The sequence below is a fragment of the Notolabrus celidotus genome, chromosome 19, assembly GCF_009762535.1.
Source record: "Notolabrus celidotus isolate fNotCel1 chromosome 19, fNotCel1.pri, whole genome shotgun sequence".
Lineage (NCBI taxonomy): Eukaryota > Metazoa > Chordata > Actinopteri > Labriformes > Labridae > Notolabrus > Notolabrus celidotus.
Genome location: NC_048290.1, coordinates 18,370,251 through 18,393,926, shown reverse-complemented (window position 1 = coordinate 18,393,926; position 23,676 = coordinate 18,370,251). Strand labels below are relative to the sequence as shown.

Genomic DNA, 23,676 nt, shown 5'->3' with positions numbered 1-23,676 from the left:
GGAAGAAGACAAGCTGGATCAAGGCAACACCTCAAAAGGAGTTACCAAAATCAGAGACTTATTCAGGAGTTCATGAACAATCAGCAGCTCTAACATTTACTCATCTGTTTGATTAGAACATTTGGAGATATCTAGAGTCAAATGTCTAAATGTCTGGATGTCTGTAGATGTTCTGAACTTGCTTTCTGCACATGATATGAACACAACATTCAGCCATTACAGGAGTTAGTGTTTGTTCCTGGTTTAAGACACCACTGTGTGTGCAGGAGAGGAAAATGAGTCCCGATGAAGCACTGTGATCGAGCCCGTGCGACAAACAGGCTCCAAGATACGATCAGACAGAGAGGAGTTTTATTGTTTTATCATCTTCTCATTTATTCCTTTAATGCATTTGGTTTTATTGGTTTGTTTTAATATCTCTGTCCTCATTTATCAATCCCTAATCAATCAGATACATCTCCTCTGTTGTTTAGCTTCTTTTATAGTAAAGGTATCGTATCTGTGTCCTAAAGATTTAGAGAGCCAGATTCCTTTATAGCATCTCGCTTCGTCGTCCATTCCTCGTCTGCAGCTTGTTCTAAAAGCTGCCACTTGCCTCCTGATTGAAGGAGAAAGAGAGACCACATCACAGCTGAGCTTCTCTCCCTACGCTGGAAGGATTTCAAGTCTTTGTTATCGACCTATAAGGCTCTTAATGGTTTGGTGCCGCCTGCTTAGCTGTTCTTTTCGGTGTCCAAACTCCAGCTGGAGCACTGAGGTCAACCTATCAGGTGCTCCGGAAGACGGCCTTTACAGAAGCTGCTCCTCACCTGTGGAACACCTGACTGCTCTAATAAGATCTGTCCTCACTGTTTAATGTTTTAAATCATTACTGAAGAACACTCCTTGCTCTCTCACCTTCCCTTGGACATGAGAACATTATTATCCAGACAGATTTTATTATCTTTATAAAAAGATGTTGTTTATTGTTGTTTTCTTGTCCTTTGGTCCACAACAGTGTTTGTTTTTAAATTTGCTCTATAAAAAAAGATGACTTATTAATCCTGACAGCGTAAGGAGAGGTCACACTGAGGTCGACGCAGTCTCTTAAACTTCAAATTAAGAAGTTTATTTTCTTGAAATGAAACTTTTTCCTTTTGTTTCAGTTAAACTTTTTAAACATCACAAGCTGATGTTATGAATTCACAGTTTTTCATCTTTATTATTGAGGTGAACAACAGGACTGTTAAAGTTTAGCAGCAGAACTGTATTGTGGTACTTCAAGTCCTTCTTGGAATAACATGTGAGGATAACTCTAAAACAGGATTACTGCACGCTTTGTAAAATTAAACTCAAGACTTTTAAGTCCCAAACAACAAAAACTATTATAGTTTTGCACAGTAGATCATGATTCACCATTTATATCTAAAGGTCAAATTGATGTTTCTGCATATCTTGAAATCTGCTCTTGAGCTCTCCCTGTTTTTTTCATACTTATGCTAAATTTCCTCCACTTTGCATCTCTCATCTCCTCCTCCTTCTCAGCCTCTACGCTCCACGATCTCAGGATGGATCACCTGAGTTTAGAATATATTTCCTACCCTGTGTGATGTTTATACTAAAGAGGAAGTAAGGACAAGTCCTGTCAAAATAAAAGCCTTGTGATAACACCCAGACACGTGTTAAAATAAAAACCGTCTACTGCAGATTTGACTTTCTCTGAACCTCAGAGTTCAGCTGTGATTTCTTCTTCTGTGGTTTTAGGCAGCAGCTTCTAACTGAACTCAGAGTAATTCACAGTCAGACTCTGAAATCCTGAGCTGAGTGTGAGCCACTCACATGTTCAGGTGAGGTCAGAGAGAGGCACACTTCTCACCTGAGCTCCACTTCATCAGGCCGACATGAGAACATGAGAGAGAAGACGACAACCTTCAGATCAGAGCGGCTCTCTGAGGTGTTGGTTTCACTTCTTGGTGTCAATGATACGTTTCTTTATTTATCTTCACTGGAGGAATTTCCTCTCCGGGGTTAAATAAAGGTTTCCTTATCTATAAAAATATGTAAGCTTTATGTTTGCAGAGCCTTTAAAGCTCAGATACATTCAGAAGATAAGATGCTGCAAACAAAACGACGATCCAGGCTCACAAAACGTGAAGCTGCAAGGAAGGATTTATCAAAAAATAGTTTCAGTCCCTCCTTGTCTTTGTTTTAAAAATACAAATCATTGATAGTGTTTAGATTTGAGTTGCCTTGTTGTTTTGTTTGTAGCACTTGATTTCTTTCTGCATCATGTCATCTCTCTTTCTTCCTAACATGTAAGATAACTTATCAAACTTCTATTTGAAACTTTAACGTTTTCATGACTCTGAAGTTTGACTCATTTTGGGAGGAAACAGATCTCTCTGCATGTACACCGAGTAAAAGCACAGACTGAAGGTTTATGAATCAAAACTGAAACACAAACCTTGACCTTTTCTCCTTAAAGAGATAATTATTGACTCACCAGGACTCCTTTAATCCATCCGAACTTGACCACTCCTTTGGAGTCGGCTGTTTCTTTAGCTGCAGCCTCTTCAGCCGGCGTCAGCTCGTCACCGTTTGCAAAGCCATCCTCGAACGGCTCCTAAAAACACAAAAAACACAGAACAATGTTAGAGTGAAAATAACGATTCAGACAGAAACATCAGAGCCGAACATTTGGAATCTTTGATTTAAGCTCCTTCAGTCAAACCAACAAACTAAAGAGAAGAAAACTGTTTTAATCTCGATCTCGCTTAAAAGTACCAACGCAAAAAAAAATAATGTGCAAAAATAATAATGAACAAAAATTATAATGAACAAAAATTATAATGTGCAAAAATAAAAATGTACAAAATAATAATTTAGAAAAATAAAAATGTGCAAAAAGAATAATGGGCAAAAAGTGTGTCTAGTGTTTTAATACGACATGCATTAGTAGGTTTGCTATTTCATGTGCAATATTTAATTTGCGAAAACTTTCTTGAAAAATATCTCAAAGTACTAAATTTTCAGGACCAGAGTTCATTTATAGTTTTACTTCTTAAGCAAAAGTCTCCTTTATATATATATATTTCTTTTATAAATGTGTGCTTTCTTTTAGTGTGTGTTCTTCTTGAGTACTTTTGGTATCTTATTTATTTTGTTGCCTTTATAAATGTAATATTTCACACCTGTGCATATGGCACACACCTTTCCGATATGAAAGGCAGCCAAAATAAACAAGAGGGACATGTTAGACTTCTCCACAGGTCTTCTCTGGATGTGTAAATATGACAAAGTGTCTAACACATTATTCTGTCTTTGTTTATACATATCGGCGTCTTCTATGTTTATTTCTTTCTTTTTAAGCCTGAATAAAAAATATTTAAGATTAAAAATCAGTGAAAAAAATCAAACCTTGTTTTCTTTAATAAAAAGAATAGTTATTTTAAAACCTTGTCGTTTGGATTTTTCTGTATAAATCTTTCTATGGGAGTCTGAAGAAGGTTCAGTGTGTCAGTGTTACGTCTGCAGGGCTCAGGCTTTAACAGAATAAAGTGTTACTGTGTTTAAAGAGGAAATAAAGAGAGAGAGCTCAGACCGCGTTCACATGAGACCTGCAAGCTTCTTTCATTAACAGCACAATACGACCACACGCAGGAACACCGGGACACAAAACCTCTCCCTTTGAATCAGACGAAGCGTGTGTCAGCACCGCCGTCACACACAGGAAGCCTCCTCCTGTGCACACACAATGTTTGTGACGTGGTCGGCGTCCCCGCTGGATTCTGCAGAGAACACAGCTCATTGTCCTGCCTGCATTTATAGCTGTAGTAATGACCTCCGGATGGACACAGGACGCAGGTCTGCACACCAAACCTCAGAGTTAGACGTCCCAGACAACACCTCCACAAAGAGAGACGTTACAGCCGTCTTTATGGGAGAGAGTTAAAGGACTGTTACACCACGTGGACACACAGGGTTCACCCTCTGAGGACAAATAACACACACAGAGGATTCTATAGGTCCTGTGGGGTTTATTTATCCTGGAGGTTCAGACGAGAAGAGGAGGAGGAAGTGGACAGGATGTGAAACGTGTCAGCAGGAGAGGTGGTCTTCATGTTTGGCAGTCTTTTTGGAAACCATGGATGCTGCGTTAACTTTGCATTTAAGCACTTTGTAACTTGGAATTTGAGAGGTGCACAAACATAAAGATTATTTTTGTCATCAATTACTTTATCTGATCATTTATATAATTTATAATACATCATCAACATGCACAACTTTCAGTCCGACAGCCTAAAATTCAGAATTGAGGTGGAAATCTGGACTTTCACAGAGCTATCACCTCCTGTCTTTACCTGAAGTAATCTTATCATACACCCTTAATCTAAATAATTACTGAAATAATCTGGATTATCATATTTGTCCTCCTCCAGCAGCTTTCATTGACTCTATAGAAAAATTTAGAAATGTGTAATAAGATGAGTTCCTTTCACAAGCTCTCAGGTTGTTGTTTTTCCCCTCTCACCTGTATGTGATGTGTAATTAAATACCTATTCCTGTCTTATTTTTACAAAAATAAAGAGTTAAAGAGCTAATTATTGTTCTGCAATGTGCAGGTGAAAAGCAGAACTTGTCGTGTCCTAACCGCCGGTGTTTCTGAAGCAGACCTCTGGTTGTGTAATCTTGAAAAACAAAGTCTGGTCTTGTGGGAACACGAAAGCCTTTAACGTAACTTCCTTTTTGTCGTCCTGTTACATTTTGTTCAAACTTTGCTCAAAGAAAGGATCCCAAAAGTGGAACTAAAGAGTGCTCGGTAAAACCTGTGCCACGGTTTGTGTTAACATCACCATGCTGCAGGGCTGTCAGGCCGTCGGCTGCCTCCTCCTCTCTGCTGTGACAAAAAGCTTCTGATGCAAACATTGATTTATGCAGAAGTTCAGCTGCCCGCTCTGGAGGCAACATGCTATTGTTCAATACATTTCCACTGCCAGCAGAGAGGAACACCCAAAGAGTCCGAACCTGCAGGATTTAGAGTAAAGCTGACAGACGGGCCGGGCAGGTCAAGGACGAGAAGCCGAGCGAGCAGGAAATCACAGACTGATTTAAGAGCAGAGGTCGGATTAAACTTTAAAGCTTCAGTGTTTTTAAATCAGCCTTCATATTCAGAGTTTCCTGTGAGTATGGACGACCTTCAGCTTTATGGATCCTCTCTGTGCGCTCACAGCAGACAGAGGAAGTGCACTGTTACAGTCCTGACCTGCTGCTCATCGATCTGCAGTAATGCGTGCACGACGCCTCCGGCTGCTCCATGAGGACAGTAATGTGAACATCAACTGTGAAAAACACACAACACACACTAAATGTGCAAAATGATCACTTTCAGAGGAGCAGGATGAGAGGAGGAAGAACAGAGAGAGGAGTCACAGTCGGCGTGAGCAGGATAGTCATTAACCAATCAGAGGAGAGGAATATAAAGATCAGATTCAGGAGAGGATCAGGATCTGTTGGAGATTTTTTAAATGTCAGCGTTGAGCTCTCACTGAAACCTTAAATGAGGAAGAAGGAGAGAAAAACTTTCATCCAAGTCATGACTCAGAAATCTCCTCCTTTCCTCCTCCTCCATTTTCAGCAGATTTCCTCCAAGAGGTTAGGTTACAGAAACTGTCTTCATATGATACATGTTCAACTGCAGAGAAAAACAGACTATAGGCCCAGGGATGAGAATCAAGAACCAGCTCAGACTAGTCCTAGCCAACGACATTATTAGCAGTTAAGCTGAACAGTTCCCTCATCGATGCTTCGCCAAACATCACGCAGCGAGGGAGGTAACATGAGAGGGAGTCAGCGCCACTGAAACAAAGGGATCAAGGAAGTGATGATGGCGGACAGGAGATAGAAGCGTCCAAAGTGTGGATTCATTTTATCCAAAATGATGCTAACAGGGCAACGTGCAATATCAGTAGCTGTGACATTAAGTGAGGGTGGAAGCATCTGAACACGCAGCATGACGTTAAAGAGGTGAGATTATGTTTGATGCTCTATGCTGACTAGGGTTGCTAAATTCAGAGAATTTTCACAGTTGGAAACTTTCCATGGGAATAAACGTGAATAAACCAGGAGTTTACTAAATTGAAGGTTGGCTCTTAATAGGGAACTTAAATATTATTAATAATATTATATAATATTAAATTTTATTATTTGGAAGATGCTTTTTCATTTGCATGTTGAATGGGACTTTGTTGGAGGGAGAGGGGCTCTTTTCATTTAACATTTTGAATGGGACTTTGTTGGGATTACATTTTTGTTAATTTTTGAATGGGTTGGGTTGGGGGGGATGAGTAATATTTAACTCAACATTTATGTTTTGTTCTTTAATGAAAAAAAAGATTGTTCAATAAAATATCTAACACTTGATAAAGTTCTACTTACAAATAAAACTGTTTTAATTAAGTAATAAGTATTATTTTGGATGGATGTCTGCTTATAACAAAACAAATATTTATGCTTGGATATTATACCTTTCCATTAATTTACCCTCAATTCACAGTTCATTTCCATTGAAAGTTTCCAGTTTGGAATATTTCCAAAATTCCCCAGTTTAATTTCCCATGAAAATTTACCGGAAACTTTCTGGAAATTTTCCACCCCTTTGCAACCCTAATGCTGGCGGTGTTTCAGTTTAAAGAGAGACCCTTAGCCGAATGTTTAATTGAAACAAGAAAAGAGTCCTGGCCAATGCATACTAGTTTATTTTCTTGATTTAATGACAAAATATACTCCTTGAATACGTCCTTCATAAAAATAACTAAAGCTAGTCATAACAGAGGTTTTAAAAGCTGCTGTTACAACAGCAACCAGAGACACCTTCAGGTGAAGGTTGCCAGTTAACTCAGTCGCACTTTACACCAGAACACCGACTATTACTTTCCGTCTCAGCAGAGCAGTGTGGGTACGTCCTATGCTACACTAACATTAGCGTAAAGCGTGCAGGCTGAGGAACTTCCACAGGAAGGGATCAAGGTATCGATGATAGAAATAAACTTGTATCATTCCCATCCCTCATCGTAACACAGAATATTTTCCAGACTTTGAAGATTCAATAATCTCATGTAAGGTGATAATACAAATACAGCTGCAGGTATAAAGTTTACATGAACACCTGAGATGCTCAACATCATGATGCTGATTTATACCGAGCATGGAGCAGAACAGATCAATAGATAAGGTTATATTGATTATATGAAAAGATTTTCAGGTTGACACACAAAATGCATGTCATTTTTAATAGTTTAAGTAGGCATTTTTAAACGATTAACTGTATGAAATCTGTATTATATTAAACAGATGACATAAAAACAGAAAGGTAGAACACCTGCAATTTATCACAGAAGGAGGACGGAGGAGTGGAGACCCTCCTTCACCGTCTTCATCAGTGAGTGGATTGAAGTAAAAGTGCCAACACGTCCTCTGAATCTCCTCCATCAAACCAACATGGCGGCACTCGGATAGATTCAAAGATTGATGTTGAGATAAAGAAAGTAAACGTGAAAGACGACGCTGCGTTTTGCTTGGCGGGGCGGGTTGATTGGTGTGATAAATAATCTACAGCTGCCCGCTCTCTGACATGAACACAGGGGAGCTGCAGGAGGGATGGAGGGAGGAAGGGGGGGGCGCATCACTTCACCTGATCCATCTGTCACCACCATCGGCCTGCATGTGTCCCTGCCATGACTCAGCAGCTCTGCAGGAGCACGCCGCGGCTGCAGGAGGGATGCACAAGATGCTCAGAGACACAGGGAGGGGAATCAAGACGTCCAGGAGTATTTATAAAACACTGAATTATCTGTTGCAGCCGCACACACGCACACGGCTGAAATCAGCATGATGAGGAAATGTTCCTGCAGAGCACAGCTTCATCACTGCAGACAGACTGAATGAAAACAGATGTTCCTTGAACACGCAAACAGAGGAAGGATCAACATCTTCAGAGTGTTTGTCCACAGATCAGATCAGGATACTTCAGAAATCAGAGGATGTGATTTTAATTAAGGAAGCATCTGTCCTTACAGGAGGAAGTCTTAAACTGAACCTTCTCTAACTTAAAGCTGAAGTCTAAAAGCGTCCAAGGATCGTCTTTCTGCAGAAAAGACATTTAAATAAAGTCTAAAAAGTGTAAAGAGAAGCCTGTCTGTGAGGACTTTAATGCTGCCGTCAGCTGTAGCCACCAAAATAAATGCCTGCACTCCCTCAGAGAGACACTTTGGCTTCCTTCTGGGAAATAATGAGATCAAGTCAGGATTGAACATGATTCCAGCACACACTGTGCTCATGGCTCTGCTCTACCTACCATCCTGAACCCTAATTTCATGTGTTGGGTGTTTTATTTCCTGAACCCAGAGTCTGGACTCTTCCTGCTGCAGAGTTCTTTAATTTAACAGAAACACTGGAGTATTGTGTCGGTGCACCGAGGGAAAGTTTGGCTTGTTAACGCTGAGCAAAACAAGTTTGTACAGAAGGCACCGCGATCACGTCACTCATCAGTTTGTGGACTACCGTTTTAAAATTCATATCAACGTCTTGGCTGTCACCATGTTGATTCTTTTGGAGCCAGAAGTGACGACGTTTAGGATGAGAGGGGGGAGCTGGAGAGCAAAGAGGAGAGAGCAAGCACTGAGGAACACAACTAATATGACCACACCATGGACTCTGGAAAAAGATAGACGGCATTCCCCAATCTCCTCCCACTGTACAAAAGTGAAGCCAAAGTACCGCTGTGACTGGTGACGCATTTTTTAGCTGTGTTTGTTGCAGGAGCCTCATTGGTCAACACAGCTGTCAATCACGGCCTTAATATGGAAGAGGGTTTGGGCAACAGAATATTTTTAAATCCTGCCTTTAAGATCAAAGACAACATTCTAGAATTCTGTCTTTACGATCAAAGACAACATTCTAGAATTCTGTCTTTACGATCAAAGACAACATTCTAGAATTCTGTGTTTGAGATCAAAGACAACATTCTGGAATTCCGCCTTTGAGATTGACGACAAGATTCTAGAATTCTGCCTTTGCTGTCAGAATTCCGGGAGAAGAATCAAAATTCTAAAGAAGAGTCCTATCTAAACTGATCAGGCTTTATCCCTCTTTTTATATCATCGGTAACTAATTCAAAGTAAACGAGTCAGAAACATGAACAGTCTGATTCTGTGGGAATAAAATAGATAGACACAGAAGAGCCCCGAGTGGTAACTTGAGGAACTGCAGCTTTTGGCTTTTTAGCCTTAGAGATTCCTACTTGGTCTCTTCCTGCACACAGCATGTATTGTAACTAGTGTTTTAATATTGATGAATCAATAGCAATTGAAATTGTGTGTTTTTATTATAATTATTTGATCTATTTAAGAGATATAGTCACTATTTCTGGTGGTAGATCACTTGGTTTTAGAGCATTGGTTAAGAAGTACCGTGATAGACTGGGTCTCTGAGAGAACATCTTGTTCTGACATTAGAAACCATCCCACCCTTCTCTTTAGAGGGGACACTAAGACAATAGGAGGATGTAAAGTACTTCCAAGCCCATGGGCACACTCATGACCAGTTTGTTAAATAGTAAACAGAGCAAACAGCCTGTTACATCAAACCAAATATTAGAAATAGAACAAAGGACTCAGTCAGGGTGGATAGTGTTTTTGGCAGGAGCTGTGTTGGAGTTGGTCCAAGAGATAACCCGCTTCACAAACACAAGACGCGAAGCAGGAAATTAAAGAATCCTCTCTGAACAGCTGATGGGCCGTGACTCAGACTGTGCTCTCTTACTGTACGCCTCTGAGTCCACATGAGTCACACTCCCATCCGTTCATTTGAATCATCTTCTGTCTCATCCGTTGTTCTTTGAAAGTTACCCCCACAGGAGTCTACAGGCGGGGGAGAGTGACCCTGGAGCAGCAGAGTAATGATATCATGCAGCTCTGGGTGATGATGACTCAGTTAATAGGCGATAGACGTGATGAAGGAGAGGGAGGGAGAAAATTCAATCAAGCCTTGAAATTTATAGCCGATAAATCTTCTGCTCATTTAAAATGTTGGTTTTAATAAGAGGCTGTCAGAACAGGGACCATGAGGAGGCTGATCCCGCTGTGTCTTTGGCTTCATGTATGGAAACTGTAAAGATCTGAGTGTTGGGGTTGTTTGTTCAGGGTTTCAGGGTCACATTAAGGGTTGTCCAACACTCAATGTACAATGTTGCACGTGTTGAACAGATAAACTGGAATATTGTGTCGGGTTTGTTCTGCTGAACTGTGAAGATGAGGAACATCAGTTGTTGTTAATTTCTTAAATTTCCACTCCTGTTACTTTCCTTTGTCTTGGTGGAAAGATGACATTAACAGAACTGGTACTGCTTTTATCAATGACCTTTTATTTACCTTGGTGTTAATCATTTTACTGACCCAACCTTGAACACATCATAAAGTCATGTAATTGACTAACTGGCTTCTTCCTGCTAATTTCAAAATTGGATTTCTGTTTCTAACGAACAGGACGTGCTGCAAAGATTAGGTGTGTCTGTCACAGCTGCTTTGGGCGGAAGACGAGGATGACCGTTTTTCAACCCAAACAAAGAGAGGTCATCAGTGCTGATGTGCTGGGACATGGGGGTTCCACCTTTTAAGTCATAATTTTGCAACATAAAGTGCATTTTGCTTCCTCCTTATCTTTTGCTTTAGTTAAATGCAGCCAAACTTTAGACCATACCTACCAACCAGGTCTGCCTGTTGTACTTTGAGCCTCATGGAGACTCTTAAGAATTGTATAGAGCCTTTCTGAAGATGTGTGGAACATTGTTTTCAATCCGTGGTCTGTCTCAACCTCTTTGCTTTGAAGACGCTTTAGTGCTGCAATTAAAGGAATAACAGATGCAAACATGTTGGCCCTTATCCAGACAAGCGCGTACTTGCCGCGTTTTTTGCTTGCGTCATCACAACATTCTGTTTTGGCCGTGGTGTTTCTGTGAGGGTTTCTGCCGAAAACCGAAAATGCACTTCTGGGCCATTTTCAGCCGAAAATTTTTTGGAGGCCGAATTTTCGGCGCATCCCTAGTACTGACTGTAACCCTCTAGATATAAACCACACTGCAGAAGGTAGCAGGCCTTTATATAAAGCAGGCTTTTATTAGTGGCAGGCCTTTATATCAAATTCTGCCTGTCTGAGAGGTATAACTGTTCATATGTTAGTACAAAGAGAGGAGCTGATTCACAGAAGCTCATCTCACACAAAACTTCAAAAAGCTGCAGAAGTCTGAGGGAGTTTTTGTGAATCTGACACCGAGACAGCAGATACAATTCTCCAGGCCAATAATTGAGACAATAAGGAGCCCAGCTTTAAACCGTAAACCGGTCTTTATTTTAGGATTTAAGGTAAACTAAAAGGTCTGGTCTGGATTTGACTTGGTTTCATGTTGTTGTGCTAAACTTTGCAGCACTTTGTAAAACTGAAACTAAGCAGTTAACTGAAAGCAAGAACAAGATGTACAAACACCAGATAAAGTGTCGAAATGGTGATTTTAATCAGGGATGATGCGACCACAGAGAGAGCAGATACAGCTTCAAAGCCCAGCTGACAGTCTTTGGTTCTTTACTGCTCTTTAACACCAAGCAAGACTGATTCAATAAAATCTGTAATGATATGTGTATCTTATATTTAAAGTAAATTAAGCTCCAGCATACTTTCAGAGGTTGGTGAAACAGTTAAAAGGTGTTTAAATCTGCCTCTGACTGGAGTGACAGTCGCAGCTGTGCAGGGGGACAGCACATCCTCAGCTGAATGTGATGTGAGGTCAAGCTGCTGTTGTCGTTATGTAACTCTGATATAAAGGTCTGCTGCTGATGAGGCATCGGGGACTCTGTCAGCGAGGGAACATCTGTTTGGAGGATCTGGAGAACAGGGTCAGGGGTGATGCCAACTGGGTGTCTTCACGATTTTAAAGAAGGCCAACAGAGAGTTTAACACTCGAAGGAGGAGAGGACTCTGACGGTGTCTTTTCTGTCTTAATATGAGGTGAACCACTTTTTCTTTTAAGGACTTTAATAAATCAGAGCTGAATCATGAAAGGCAGAGTCCTCTATTATCCGCTCAGTGCTTCCTCTCCTCGTTGGGAGAGTCACAGAACAAAGGGTAAAAGAAAAGAGTCCCACTGTTTGCAGATCTGACAGAGGAACTTGGAAAGAGTCCCTCAGTTTCTGCTTCAGTAACAGTATTCAGGGGAACCCTTCTGAAGTCCTGAACCCTGTTTGATTTGAAGTATTTTCTTTATGCTGCAGCTCACGAGAGGATGTTCAACTTTCTGCCGGATCAGCTCGGCGTTACATGGCTCCGTCCTTCCTGCATGCATGAAGCAGACCGACAAACTTCCACTCAAGAGGTGTATCTGCCGAGAGCTCTCACTGTTGAATGCACCGCCGTGCAGAGGACACAGGATGAGTTAGTGAACATTATCTACATGGCTGAAGCAGCACAAAGGCGGGCTTTGCTCAACAATGACAAAGCATCGAGAGCCTAGCACGCCACCACAAACTGTACCATGACTCTCCATCCAGGGCTTCGTTACAGAATATGAAGAGGAGGAAAGTTTCACTAAAAAAAAAAGAGAAACGCCTACGAGTTCAGAGATGATCACAGAAACTCATCAAGGACTACTTCAAATCAGGAACAAGATATCTCTGAAGGACAGATCTTCATTTCCTGTGAATGCTTGTTCTGCTGTGATGACTACATTCTAAATAATGAAGCCTCTATAAATCACAGAGCGGCACAGAGACTCTAATCGTTAAACAATAAGGCTGCTGTTTGTGTTCGTCAGGCTGCCAGTTTCCCTCTGAGCAGCAAACACTCCATCATGGAAACTCAGACATCAGTACGGGCACTTAGCTCACTGAGGAGGGAGTATGTCGGGTTGTGTAAGAGTGGAGGAGCACTTTATACTTAAAGCCACAAACAGAAGGCGATGCGAGTCCCGGCCTGAGACGACAAGGAGCTCAGATACCGTCCTTAAGTTTCACATCACATCACTATTATCCATTTAAGAGGAGGAGGGTTCACAATTTGTTGATTTAGTGCTTTTAAAACAGGATTTCAAAAGTTTCTGAGATAGATCAGGAGAGCAGCTGACTCAAGAGAGGACAGTTTCTGATACACAGATGGAAACAGCTGGAGGTTTAAGGGTAAATAAATTAATACAACAGAAGTGAAGTTAACTCAGGCCTCTTCCACAGGAATATGGATGTTTTGAAAGCTTTGTTTACTAGGTAGGGACACTTCAAGCCACAACACTATTCGATAGTCGCTGGAATCTATTCATAATCAAGCGCCCCTAATAAAAGGCTCTGTCAGTGTCCATTTACACCTTTATATCTCATCTGTGGGGTTTGACATGACGGACCGATTATACATTATCGCCACCTGCTGGCCTGGCATGCTTATGCAAGTGTTTTCCACTGTTTCTGTGTAGTCCTATGGACAGGGGAAAATTCAAAAACACTTCAGGTGTGGACAGGTTTTTTGAAACTAGTGAGAAAGTAGTGTTTTTAATCTGTATAGGCTGTGAGGAAGCCCAAAGGTTAGGATTAGGCAAGTGGTTAGGGCTAGCTTGATGCTGTTGTGAGGTAGTTAGGATGTAAATAAATGTCCCTACATACCAAACCCTGTCTCTGTCAAAGCTTCCACAACAGGAGGACTGTGCATTAATGACTTGGGATCTTGGCAGAGGGCAGAGTTTGAGTTTTGTGTCCGCTATCAGGCTGTTAGCATGTTAGCATTAGCATCTGTTAATAATACCTCCATATCACTGTCTGTCGGTACAGTGTGTCCGATGTATGCATATTATATTCCTCTGCAGTATAAGCATCTTTAGAGCCGAACGCTGCAGATGGATTCACAGATACCGATTACAGTCTGACAGCCCTCGGCCCCCGCTCACCCCCCCACCCGGCCCCCCCGTCCGGCCCCCCCGCCCGGCCTACATGACTCTATCCATGATCAGGTGTCCACCATCTCAGACGGCTCTCCATTGTTTGGAAAAACCTCCCACCACTCGCTTCATTATTCTTTCAGAGCGCTGAAACTCTCCCAGAGTCTGATTCCCTGCTGCCCGCTGAGGCCTGTTGACGGAGGCAGAAAGCTCGGCGCTCACACCACACACATTCTTGTTTTGGGAATTGTGTCGAATTACTGTTTGACTCCAGCGTGAGCGTGAAAGAGGTGACGAGTGAGACTCCTGCACACAGAAAGGAGCTTTGTTGATCTGAGAGGTAACAGAATCAGTGAATGGACTCCAGCAGGGGGGCAGGTTTGGGGAACACTGATAACGTCCAGTTTGGGATGAAGGATAATCATTCGTACACTCATTAAATGTCCCAGGAACACCAAGTGGAGGCTGCGCTGTGATCACACAATGAAGACAGAGGTATCAAACCTCCAGGTGTCCAAAGACTCCAGGTAAAACATTAGTTGATAAAAGCATAATAACGCTGTAACAATCAGCTCCTGTCTGACCATGCTTCTTGGAACAACAACCAACCCAGTGAAGCCAGAGGTTTAAGATGAACAACTTCCATTTAGGACTTCCTTTCCGGTGCGCTGCATTGTTTACAGTCGAGTCAGCAAAGTGAAACGTGACCATTAACATATAGAAAGTGAAGTGAAACTTGTCCCCCCACATCTGTCCTCAAAATGAAAGTGGTCAATGATTGATCTGTCACATCCAGGCTGCAGATCAAACCAAGATCTGGGCTTATCTTTCCATAAGAGGGGCCGATGTCTCTCACTGTTTAGGCTGGAAGTCGTTGGCTTGCTAGCTTTCCTCGTGCTCACTCCGTCCCTCTGCTTTACTAACACACACACACACACCTTCCCCCAAATGCTCCAACCCCACCAGTGCTGCACAGCAGATCCCCACTGAACACATCCTGCAGCAGCTTCATCTTCTTCATGCTCCCAAACTTTGTTTCGCATCAATCTGAGCTCCTGGTGATGACGTATTTTAGCCTCCCAGCCCAAAATGCGTCACCGGACAAAATAGGAGTGAAACACGTTAGACGGCACAGTCACCGTTTCATCTTAGTAATCTTGTTTTTATGATTCCGGGAAGCCAAATTCAGAATTGCATTTGCAGAAGCAGGTTCAGGTTGCTCTTTGGCACTTTACTCTGAGGATTTTCAGCGTATTTCATTCCAGGTCCTGACTCTCTCCCGTCACTGGCCAGTTCAGGGTTTAGTCTACAATATCGTCAGAACGATTCATCTTTGAAGCTACTTTCCTTTTCCATCAGGGTTTGGCTCCATCATTCTGAACCTCAAAGACTTCAGTCTGGAGCGAAATATCGAGACTGACGATGATATCCTCTTTGGCACGATCAGCCCGAGTAACAACTTGCTCTGGAAGCACAGTTTCCGATCTAAAGTTGGGTCCGTTTTCCAAATTCTAACTTTGGTTTCATGAAAAATCAACTTCAATAAGCAGTTTTACTTTGATGCCTTCACGGCCCCACAGCGAGGTCAAAGTGTGACCTTCATATGAAAAGCCTGCCCGGTATCGTAGTCCGTACTGCTTGTTCACTGAGCTTCCCCTCATTGTTCCTAACGCTCTCAGTCTTCTGGTGAAAAACTCTCTCTGTGACATTCCAGTGGCATTCTGCTCCCATGCTCCGTTAACTTCCAACTTTCCACCACATCTGTTTTGGATATTGGTGTTAGTGGAAGAACCGGGCCACCAGGAACCCCTCCGCTCTGAGATTGGATGTAAATTGAGCGGATTGCGGGCACATCCTGCCATACGGCCTGCATGTGTGCGACACAAAGCAAACATGTGGCAGCTTGTAAACACAGATAAAAACTGGTGGGTGACGATTTTCCATGATGCCAACCGCGAGTAGGAGGAAGTCTACAGCTGTCACATCAAACTGACCTCCAGACTTTTCCGGGTTTCTTCTGTGAAACGTCCAAACGTACACACACCAGCTTTATTAACACACACACACACAAAAGCTCCCTTTGTTGGGAACCTTGACTTTAGTTCAGGTCACATGAAAACTATCTCAAGGTTAAGTCAGAGGACGGAACACTCTGGAACCTGTATCCGGTCTTTAGTCTCAGATATACAGAGGTCTTTGCATCATACCTAATGAACCCACCTTTTATTCTAAGTTAAATATTATTTTACAGGCAAATTTGGGTATTTTAAACCTCTCCCTAACACATGAACTGAGTCTAAATGACTGATAGGTACGAGAGGTTTTCTTCATCCTGCAGCATTTTAGAGCGGAGGACACAGCGTCCAGGATTTCCTAAAAGAATGTCAGATTTTGATTCATCAGACCACAGGACAGGTTTCCACTTCCCCTCAGTCCATCTTAAACATGCTCAGGTCCAGAGAAGTCGCACGCATTTCTGATCTGATTTATACATGTTCAGGGGCCAAAATGACATTTACACAATATGTTTTGGAATTCATGGATCCATAGCGTGCCAGTCCACTGAAAAGGTCTTGTTTTTGTCCCTGACAGACTCAGATTGTTATTCAAAGTGTCTGATTATAAAGTCTTTCCTGTGGTGATCCTGTGATATTATCAGAGTACTAGGTCGTTTCCCCATCTTTGGGTACAAAGCCACAGACTGGTGGGACGGCTCTGATGTTACTGGCATGCAATGTTTGCAGAGGAACACCAGAGTGTATTTTCTGATTATGACCTGGTTCGCGCTCTCGACTGACACCTGACCACACATGCTTATTTTTCTCAATAAGAACGAGTCGGCAGAAAACAAGACATTGAGTCTGTAATATGTTTCTGTTCAGTTCTCTTGTTGCAGTAAAGCCACATGTTGTAGCCTGATCCTTCGCTTTATATGACTTTATGTTGGCAGAGATTATTTTTATAAGCCTGCTCCACACGTTGATATTCAGTGTGTTAAACGTGTGTACTCCTTTAAATGATCCATTTTCAATATCGTTTCCAAAGATCAATCATGGAGAATACTTATTGGTGTAAAATTGGTGTCCTAAAGAGTGCGATGCTTTATAAGTCAGAAACAGACATTACATTGAGCTCTTCAAGGTCACCTGACTCCATCAACAGAAATAGAAACAGGAATTTCATGTTGCAGAACCCACGGGAGTTGCTGATTTACCACTGACTAAACATGTATGTTAACTTGTCTTATTGAATGACTTTTGTGTTCTAATAGTTAATTTGTATCAAACACAATATTTTTAACACTCCCGTACCTACACCGAGGCCTACGCACGTAGCTGACGTGCACCTCCTCCAAAATGTAACTCCCCGTAGAGCCGACGCGGACCGCAAGCTCTGTGATTGGTCCACTCGGCGGCTTTGTCTTTCCCGCATTTACAACACTTCCGGGATCCCGGACATCGGCCGCACATCGGCCGTGTATTTCCTCTCCTCCTCTCTATTCTTCATGTAATCATGTCTGTATGATAAACAGCAACATGTATCAGCTGTAGATTAACATAACACGCTCTGAAACTCTGTGGAAAAGTAAACAGAGATCGTAGCGGGACCAGAAGCAGGCGGCCGGCTATCAGAGAGACCACACTGCCCTCAGGCGTTTCGGCGGAGAATTGCTGCGCGACACAGACACACCGACGCACAAGTATGTGGGGCTCATGTCCGTGTCAGCCCCTGCTGCGTAGGGGAGATGCAGAACTATAAATCAGCCTTTAGAATAACGACCCCCAAACTTCTCGTCACCTGTGAGTCAGTCAGACCCAAAGATGTGAAAATAAGGCCATGTTTGAAGATAGAATAATTCCCCTGAAACACAGAGAGTCTCATTACAGCTGGTAGAGTTTGATTTGAATCAGAAGCTCTGATTAAAACTTCAAAGTCCTTGCAGGGTTTATAAAGAGCTCAGCTCTGATTTACGAGTCAGGAAACTGAATTTTGTGCCACATTAGAGTCCCTCACAGTCCTCTCCATTCATGCTGCCGCTCTCCGTTTGTTGTGCCTCTCTGTGGGGATGGGGTTGGGGGTTGGGGGGTTGTATCATGTGAGAAAGTGATGTCTACATTCACCTCCCATGCAGTGCAGAGTAAAAATAGTCCCCGTGCTGCGTGAAGTGCTGAGCGTAGCAGAGCCGGAGCGGACAGTTGATCTGCCGTGCAGCGCTGCAGAGCGAGCAAAGTTCTGCAGGCAACAGGAAGTGTGATTATGAAGGTCATCGCTCCTCCGAGGCTCAAGAATTCCTCCGTATTATCCTAACCCACTTTCTCTCCTCCGGTAATCTAACGTTCCTCTGCAGAGGCAGCCTCGTCAGATTGATAACACTGGGATAAACTGTGATCAGAGCTACAGTAAGGAGTTTTTGACAGCTTATGAAACAGACTTTAGATCGAGTTGATGTTTCTTTAATAGCTACAAAAGGAAACGGACATCAGGAACAAGGCTGATTATTCTATAAAGTTATTCTGAATGCTTTAAATGATACTGAAGAGTTAGTGTTCAGCAGTGAGAAACTGGGCGGGAAACTGGGCGGACCAAAAGGATGTGTTATACCTTTTGAAAGAAGACAGATGATATTTTGTTTTTAAAAAAAACTTTCATGCAAACCAGGAAGTCAGCAAAGTAGACAGGATGTACCACTTTCTCCACAGGGGGCGCCAAATCAACACAGACCTAAAGTTCCTCACTGGAGCTTTAATTTAAGTCTTCATCAAAATCTCTAAAAAATTAAAAAAATGGGAGGAAACTTGTTATGTTAAGAACCATAAATGTCAGTATTTTGTTAATCTCATTATCTGTGCATTATTTAATTTTTTTATTGTCTGATACAGTATTTTTCTTCTCTGTTGTTTTGTCCATTTGTTTTTTCTTATTTTTCATGCCGGTCAAATTCACATTTTATCATTATTTTTATTTTTTTTCACTCTTCGGCCTGGCATTATTTGGTCCTGTATGTTGTGGATATTTGCTGTTAAAAATTCAAAATCCAATAAAACTTAAGTCATAAAAAAAAGAACCATAAATGTCTCTATTTCTATGTTTTTTAGTCCACTGAAGTCAAGGTAAACACCTGTAGAGAATGATACTTGGCAAATACCAATCATTTGGTAGCATTGGGGTCATTTTGCAGATGACAATGTCGTAGAAGAAATCAGCGTAACAGAATATTGTTTGGGAAACAAACCCCATCTTTCAATAACTTAATCCAGATTTCACTCGTTGCTGTCCAAATCTCATCGACGAAGCAGTGAAATCTATCGGTTGTAAAGAATCCATAACCCAAAGATCTTCAGAGAAGCATCAGGGTATCGTTACTTCACAACAGGTGCACATAAAAATGCCAAATTCTCACCTGAGCGTCTTTAAACAGAAAGGTTTCACATGTTCTAACAAAGCAGCGTTTATAATCTCTGTGCACATCGGCTCATAAACACACTCTGTCCTTACAGCCACCACACTGACGACACACAATGCACTGAGCATGTGTGTGTCGGTGTAAACAGGAAGCAGACTGTCTGCTTGTTTATTTACACAAACTACAAACCCCAGAGAAGAAAACTGGGAGCAGAGATTCAGCTGTTTTTAGTCCAGCTCAAAGTTTTACTCAAAGTGACACAGGAGGGTAACATGTCACGACCGTCCAGAACAAACATGGATATCTGCGTCACGGTGTCCAAACGCTCTGCATTACATTTCCACATGCTCGGGGAACAAATGCATATTTCATCGTGATAACATCATTTTCAATATCGCCCAGCTCTACACAGAGGTAACATCTCTGCGCTCAGGCGACACCTCTGTCTCCATCCTCCGCTCTCTGACGGTCTGCAACAGACGCCACAACAACTCGTACGTCTTTAGGTGACGGTGTCTTTAGGTGACGGTGTCTTGGGTGACGGAGAGCAGCAGTTGTGATGGAGGCCGAGCAGAGACAGTGCAGGAGCACAGCTGCATTCAGACAGAGTGCAGCTCCTCCCTGTGTGTTTGTGCAGGTGTGCGTCTGTTTGTCTGTTAGAGCGTCAGAGTGTGAAGCAATAAGGAAACAACGTCGTATTTCTCCAGCTCACCTCTCCCTCTCTCTCTCTTTCTCTATCAGCCAGGGGCTTTAGGTTGAAATAAAATGATGCAGTTGTTGTTTTATATAAGATACAAGTAGTGGAGGGATGTGAACATGTATTTATTCCACTATAGGTCATTACATTCCTTCGACCTCAGGTTAAAGTCAAAAGATCCAACAGTCATGAGCAAAATCATCCTCAAAATAAGTTTATCCTGTTTCAAACTTTTATCCAAGTTAGGATTCAATTTCAGCTTCAGATTTTAACTTTCAGCACTTTTAACTTTTTCTTTGTTAACTTGTTTCTTTGATAAACTTTTCTGTTCACTCTGAAACTAAAACTGAGCGTCTGCTGTCGATGTCTGAATGTCTGAACCAACTCAAACTCAACGTCAGCCTCAGGAAACGTACCAAATTCTCTAACAGCTCCAGTTTAATCACTGAATGCTGGAGCGGGTACAAATGGTCCCAGGAGGTGTGTGTATGTGTATGTGTGCGTGTGTGTGTGTGTCAGGGGGGTTTGGTCTATTTCTGACATCAGGCCGTGTGTGTGTGTGACGCACATGGATGTGAGGATAAGAAGGAAGCCGGGTCCTTGGCAGTCAGAAAGCTCACACACACACACTGAAGTTTACAAGCTGTTTGGGATCTGTCGGTGTGTGTGTGTGATTAAGTGTGTGTGTGTGTGATTAAGTGTGTGTGTGTGTGTGTGTGTGTGTGTGTGTGTGTGTGTGTGTGTGTGTGTGTGTGTGTGTGTGTGTGTGTGTGTGTGTGTGTGTGTGTGTGTGTGTGTGTGTGTGTGTGTGTGTGTGTTGGAACAGCTGTAAGGCCATTAGCCCGATGCAGAGAAAAAAGGACTCGCTCTCCTGTCAGTGGCTCGGGCGGCCTTCATTTCTGATTTCTGTTACAGGGAACACTAAGGGGAGGGGAGGGGGGGGGGGTGGGTGAGAGAGAGAGGGAGAGAGCTGACCCCCTCTCTTCCCCCCCAAAAAAGAGAAACTCTGGTAACAACAAACAGAGGTTCCTTTGTGCAAACTCGCAACACCTAAAAGCAGAAAGCTGAACCAGAGTACCTCAACGTATGTGTGCGTGTACGTGTGTATGTGCGTGCATGCGCGCGTGTACGTGTGTGCGTGTGTGCGTGTGTGTATGTGTGTACCTCCCTGTTACTCTCTTTAATGATATCCAAATAAACATCGCATAGCCTCCACCCTTTCCATCATACAGGAGGTGATGAAGGTGATTAAGATGATGAAGGTGATGAAGGTGTGGTCTGACTCCAGGTTGAGGAGTAGTTCACCTGATTGAAATCTGAGCTCTGGTTAAACGTCAGGTCGCTGAGTTCAGGTGTTCAAAACTTTGATAGACAAGTAGAAACATGAAACTCGATATTTCTCCTATGTTTATTAAAAAAAAAACGCTTTTTAATTCATTTTTCAAAAAGAGGAAACGTGACAAAACACAGATGTCGTAAAAACAGGAAGAAGAGCAAGTCACAGAGGTACCGTAAAGCTATAGCTCATGCTTTAAGTGTAATGTTTATCATGTTTTAACAGTCTGAGCTGAGTTTAGGTCATTCGATGGTGACGAGGACGACTCTGAGGTTAAAGAAGTGAAACGATGGAGGATGAAGAATCAACCTCCTGCTCGTTGGATTTAGATCTGAGAGACAATCAAAGCGACGGCTTCACTTCGCTCGTTTCTGTTCTCTTTAAACTGAAGCTGGAAACATCAACTGAAAACCTCAAAATAAAGCTCATCCTAAAAATATTTTAATATTTTTAAGATTTCATATTTTAACAGTTAATTATATGAAACAAGTAACAACAGAGTCCCTTTGAAAGATTTGGAAAACAAAGCCAACTCCTGGATATCAACCAACCAGCTGTCGGAGGGACAAACACAGAATCTGATGGGTGACAGTTTTAACAAAGAAACTTTAAAACGATGTGATTAAAAGTCCAACACTGAGAGGACAAAGTGAATAATGTTAAAAGCAGCCTGAGCTCAAATTCCTTCAAACATCAGTGATGTATGTAAAACATCTCACACCCATCAGACAGATATTCCTCCCATGAACTCGTCCTCCTCCGTCCTCGCTCTAACTCTCGGTGTCGGGATTAAACAATCCGCTCCGAGTTTAAAGTTTAACGTGACTTTAACATGTGAGCTGACAGAGAACACATGAAGACGAACAGAGATGACGATGAAGAATAAAAACAGGATCCTTGTCGCGTCCAGCTGCTGAACGAGAGTTAAAGTGAGTCACAGACGAAGCGTCAGGCGTCGCTAACATTCAGGAGGAGTGTGTGAAATGTGAGAAACCTCTGTGATCACAGCGCTCACTGATTCAAGATGTTTCCTCAGATCTGCATCCGGCACACACGGAGCGCTCCCAGCCTCATCACGCAGATTCAGAACCACCGGAACATCTGACGTCTGCACGCAGAGCCATTCACTTCAGGAGTCGGTCCCTGCTGCAACAACAAGTCACGTGACCGTCCTCCAAACACACACACATTAAAACACACTCAGTGACTTCCTGTGGTGGCCATGGAGACGTGTGTGTGTGACGCCGCTGGATGGGACAAACAGCAGGTTTAAAGACGCCGTAAACACGAGCTGCTCTCATTAACGGACCTCCAGAGACACTGAGGAGACACAACGCGACACGACTACACACTATGGCAACTGTGCAACACACGAAACGCAACAAATGGCTGCTCCACAGAACGCCCTGCACGAAGAGGACACACTGAAATATGCAGGGGTCAGACACACACACACACACACACACACACACACACCAGGACAACAGAACAACTGGATGTGTGCACAAGGAATAAAAGCTTCATGATATCTGTCTGTGTTTGACAGGGCAGATATGCAGAGCAGGAACTCATTGTTTTGGGGTTCCTCAGTTTTCTGCCTCTTCTCAGCATCTCCTCTGAACACACGAGGTCAGACTAACAAACACAGAGAGGTTTGGTTTTATAGTTTAAAGTTTATTTAGTTTGTGAGTTAAAGAGGAAGAGTTGGAGAACGACTGGCCTAAATACTGATAAACATCATGCTGCAGCTCTGCAGGACCCTGCAGGACTCAGACTCAGTGAATGTGCAGCTCTGGAGCCCCACACTGAGTCACATCAATATTTAAGCAGAACATACTTCTGCTCTACCACTCCGACCCGAATCAATCCATCAGCCCTGTCACCGTTTCCCCAGCAGCTCGTCGATACGGACCTACAGCGCTGAAAACTCTGCTGCTGCTGAATCCCACACAGATACATAAACTCAAACACACACACACACACACACCCACATGCACACGCACACGCAGACAGGCGGGGGAACATCCCTCTCCCTCAGAGATCCAAACACATCCAAGCTTCTACCTGAGCCTTCACCAGGTCACACAGATCACCGGAGACCTTCAGGTTAAGAGGAGAATGCTGCACCAGATATTTTGATGATAAACGAAGAATCATCCTGTCATAATAACTTTCAAAATCTGGATTCAATAAAATGTTAAATTAAGAGAGTTTGTATCATCAGCTTGGTTTAAGGGTGCAGATTAGGCGAGGAAAGTTTTGTTGACGCTTCAACAGTCTGCCAAAGGTTCATT

General features: G+C 42.6%; 1 protein-coding gene across 1 annotated transcript in view; it reads right to left on the bottom strand.

Moving 5' to 3' along the window:
* Positions 1-23,676, bottom strand: part of slc12a2 (solute carrier family 12 member 2) — a 78,125-nt gene that overhangs the window by 42,759 nt on the left and 11,690 nt on the right. The window contains exon 2 of the mRNA XM_034709961.1: positions 2,483-2,602. Coding sequence (XP_034565852.1) covers positions 2,483-2,602 — 120 coding nt within the window. The remainder of the gene's footprint in view (positions 1-2,482; positions 2,603-23,676) is intronic.